We start from the raw sequence: 4,297 nt of genomic DNA on the forward strand, positions 1-4,297 counted from the left end.
AACCGATTCCAATAAGGTACAGCAAAGTAGTTTGGAATTAATTCCACTAAAACGCATAGGAAGTAGTTTGGAACTAATTCTAAGCGATAACTGATTTACAATATAGTAGACGTACTGTAACTTAAAGTTGTTTATAGCGCAGTGGACGCACTATAACTTAAAGTTGTTTACAGCGCAGTAGACGTACTGTAATTAGCAGTTAGTTCCTAGCGCAATGGATGCCCTGTATTTTCCTAAGCACTGTAATTTCTAGGTATACAGTTTATTTTTTGGATGTAAGTTGGAGTTCGAGCTGTAGTTCCTAGGAAGTATCTTTTAATTTTCCAAAAGTATTTACGCAAAAGGTTATGTACCGTAACCCGTTTTTTTTTATTGTGGCGTTGGTGTGGTCGACTGAGGTACGCGAACTTTGGTCGTCTGAGATGCATACTCCTCCATAGAGCCAGTGGGCCAAGCCGCGCCAAGAGCCCCAAGGCCAAGATCCAGGCTGCTGGTACCGCAAGAGGTTTGGGCCGAGCATGCTTTACCTAGCAATCCTCGTCTTGGGCTCGTGGAACGTGTGGACTCGGCACATGGGGAGGGGAGAAGGGGAACGATTGTTGAGAACGAAGAATAAAAACGAGCAATATTGCCGAGGGTGGAGGTATGCAAGTACTGAGGTATTCTTCAATCCGAGGAGTACTGAGCACCTCGTGCATATACTCTACTGTACATGTACTTCCAGGACAGTACTTGCTGCACCGTGCGCGGCAGATGTACATGCAGGTCTTGTGTACTTGGACGATGCATCAATCAATGGGATATAGCCAGACGCCATTATACACTCATTGAGGTGCCACCGGCTTCGCACTTGGGGGAAATACTCCGTATCATGGCCCTTGATTCTTAGTCAGGTGTATGTGAGCATGCGCGTACCGTCGCCATGCATATTCCATCTGCATCTTTAAAGTCTGTCACGCAACGGCAAACGTATACTTACTGTAGAGTACTCAAGCACAAGCGCAGTAAGTACTTGCTTCTATTATGGAGTACATGTAATGAATTCTCACTGTAACGATTGTGCAAGTACTTACTTACACTATACATGTACTTGTGCATAGTGGTACATGTCCAGTCCGTACATTTTCACGTTACTTGCATGTACAAACCCTTGTACTCACCTGGTACTTGTACTGCACATGCGGGCACGGTACTTGCGGCGCTCCGTGTACCTGTACCTGCGGGTACGGCTGCTTGTCCTTGCCCTCATGCAGTAGTAGCGGCTTCCCCAACCCCGCATGCACCCCGCAAATGGAAATGACGTGGCGCCTGGGATCCGCTCCTTCCCCGGCGCCATGGAGGCACCACGGAGTCAGGTACGATCCTTCACCTTCCGATTGGCCACACCGCCACGCCAGCAGAGAACGACACCAGCTCCCCCCTTGACGATAGCATCGCTCGTGCTGTCATCATGTTGCATCGTCCGCTGCAGCCTCGGCCCCGCCGCCGAATCGGGAGAGCTCGAGCCTCGACGGCTGCCGACCCTTTCTCGCCCTTGGCCTCGCCGGTTAAATATCCGAGATTCCCTCGTCGCCCCGCGGGGGGGCCCGTTTTCGTCCAGAGTCGCCTGCTCGCCCTCGTCCAGAGTCGCCTGCTCGCCCTCGTCACGACGACGCCTACGCACGACGCACGACGACGCAGCCGCCATCATGCGTTCCCCCTCGGCGTCGACGCTGCTGCGGCTGCTCCCCATGCTCGCCACCGCCGCGGCGGAGCCGGAGCTGGAGCCTCACGTGCTCGCCCATAGATCCCTCGTCGACGGCACCTGGGCGGCGCAGACTCGACGCGATCTCGACGGCCTCAGCGCCTTTGGCGACTTTTCCACCTGCGGTGGCTGCCACGTGCGTCGGCCCGCCGGCCCATGACACGCGCGAGCGCTGACGACGTCGGCGCAGAGCATCCTGAGCGCCATCAAGGCCATCGTCGAGACGGGCAACGAGACATTCTTCGACCTCGCCAAGAAGCTCTGCGCCGCCGGCACGGTAAGGGACACGGCCATGGGCATCGTCGTCACCCCCTACCGCCCACGCGGCCCGCTGACGGTCGGCCCCCCCTCGCGCAGCAATACGACGCCGACTACTGCGGCGGCATCATCGAGATCGAAGGCCCCGTCATCGCGAGCATCATCAAGTCGATGGACATCCCCTCCAAGACGGCCGATCAGTTCTGCATCACCTTTCTCGGCGTCTGCAAGAATCCCGAGGTCGAGAAGTGGTCCGTTCCCTTTCCGTCGCCGAGGTACTGCGACGTCGTGCGCGAGCCGCCGAGCGGCAAGGCGCCCCTCCAGGTCATCCACTACTCCGACATCCACATCGACCCGGCCTACGAGGAGGGATCCAGCACGACGTGCAAGAAGCCCAACTGCTGCCAGTGAGTGGGCGACCCGCACGGTACCGGCGCCCGCCCCCGTCGGCTGGCTGACAGGCGAGGCAGACGAGACACCAAGGCCGAGGCCGCCGGCACGTCCGCATCGCCGGCGGGGCCCAACGGGGACCACAACTGCGACGTGCCGGTGACGCTGGAGCGGAGCATGTACAAGGCCATCGGGGACATGTTTCCCGACGCCGCCTTTGCCCTCTTCACCGGCGACATTATCGACCACGGCATGCACAACACGAGCATGTCCTTTAACGAGGGGCAGAGTGGGTGACGCCCCGGTCCCGGCCCGCGGCGACGCGTCCGTTTCTTCCATTTGGCTGACAGCTTCCGCCGCGCAGTCGAGGACGCCTACGGCAAGATGAACGAGCACATCAAGGTCGTGTACGGCACGGCCGGCAACCACGAAGCCCACCCGTCCAACATCTTCGAGCCCAACGGGCTCGGCAACGGCAGCCACTGGGTGTACGACACGCTGACGGACGAGTGGGCGCGATGGATCGGCAACGACACGGAGGCGTCGCACGACGCCCGGGCCCTCGGCGCCTACTCGACCAAGTACCCCAAGGGCAACCTGCGCGTCATCTCGCTCAACACGAACATGTACTACCGCTTCAACTTTGTGCTGTACCAGACGCAGATGGAGCGGGACCCCAACGGCCAGATCGAGTGGCTCGTGCGCGAGCTCGACGCGGCCGAGAGGGCGGGCGAGAACGTCTACATCATCGGCCACATGCCCATGGGCGAGAGGGACGCGCTCGGCGACGGCGCCAACTACTTTGACCAGGTCGTCCGGCGCTACTCGACGACCATCAAGGCCATGTTCTTCGGCCACACGCACGTCGACCACTTCGAGGTGAGCTACTCGGACTACGCGAAGCGCTCGTCCGACAACGCCGTGGCCATGTCGTACATCTGCCCGTCGCTGACGCCGACGTCGGGCATGCCCTCGTTCCGCGTCTACGACGTCGACCCCGAGACGTTTGCCGTCCTCGACGCGACGACGTACACGGCCGACATGTCGGACCCGTCCTTCCAGGCCAAGGGCGGGCCGACGTGGAAGAAGTACTACTCGGCCAAGGAGGCCTACGGCGGCGCCGTGAAGCCGCCGATGACGGACGCCAAGGCCGAGCTGACGCCGGCGTTTTGGCACAACGTCACCGAGGCGCTCGAGGCCGACGACGGCCTCTTCGACGCCTACATGTCGCGCAAGACGCGCGGCTGGAAGGACGAGGCCAAGTGCCGCGACAAGTGCAAGGCGCTCGAGATCTGCCAGATGCGCGCCGGCCGCAGCGAGGACAACTGCTACGTCGCCGAGCCGGGCGTGCACTTTTCGAAGCGCTCCGACGACGTCGAGCACGGCCACCGCGACGAGTGCGGCTCCTCGACGGCGAGGACGATTTTCGGCGAGCTCGCGAAGCGCAACGACATGCTCGCGATGCTGCAGGACGCCTACGTCGGCTCCGGCGCCCGCGTGCGGAAGTACAAGCGCGCCGACGAGCCGACGCAGTCGGCAACGACGACGACGACGACGACGGACGAGTGCGTGCCGAGGACGAAGGCGTCAAGCCCTCCCGGCAGCGCCGCGTCCACCAAGGCGAGCTCGACGGGCGGCGCCGTCGCCGTCGGTTCCATCGGCGTCCTCGGCATGCTCGCCCTCGGCGCCTTGGCCGTGTGAGGCGGCCGTCGATGACGTGGTGCGGAAGGGGCTTCAACGTCCGGAGGGCGAGTCAAAGGACGAGTCTGCGTCACGCTTACCGAGGCGAAGCTGCAAAGGGCCGGACCGATGCTCATAAAGTTTACGCCGGCGCGGGGCATCGTGCCACACTGTACGACGGACGCACCGGCACGACGTATACTTGGTGGTCATTGTACGGTACAC

At 60.8% G+C, this 4,297-nt stretch overlaps 1 protein-coding gene across 1 annotated transcript; it reads left to right on the plus strand.

Annotated features, from left to right (window-relative positions):
• Positions 1-1,277: 1,277 nt before the first annotated feature.
• On the plus strand, positions 1,278-4,093 carry DCS_03231 (sphingomyelin phosphodiesterase; the record flags this gene model as incomplete). Its single annotated transcript, XM_040800555.1, has 5 exons — positions 1,278-1,880; positions 1,935-2,021; positions 2,102-2,409; positions 2,473-2,681; positions 2,757-4,093. The coding sequence occupies 5 exons, from the start codon at positions 1,278-1,280 to the stop codon at positions 4,091-4,093; spliced, it is 2,544 nt and encodes an 847-aa protein (XP_040661438.1).
• Positions 4,094-4,297: the final 204 nt, after the last annotated feature.

The sequence above is a fragment of the Drechmeria coniospora genome, chromosome 01, assembly GCF_001625195.1.
Source record: "Drechmeria coniospora strain ARSEF 6962 chromosome 01, whole genome shotgun sequence".
Classification (NCBI taxonomy): Eukaryota; Fungi; Ascomycota; class Sordariomycetes; order Hypocreales; family Ophiocordycipitaceae; genus Drechmeria; species Drechmeria coniospora.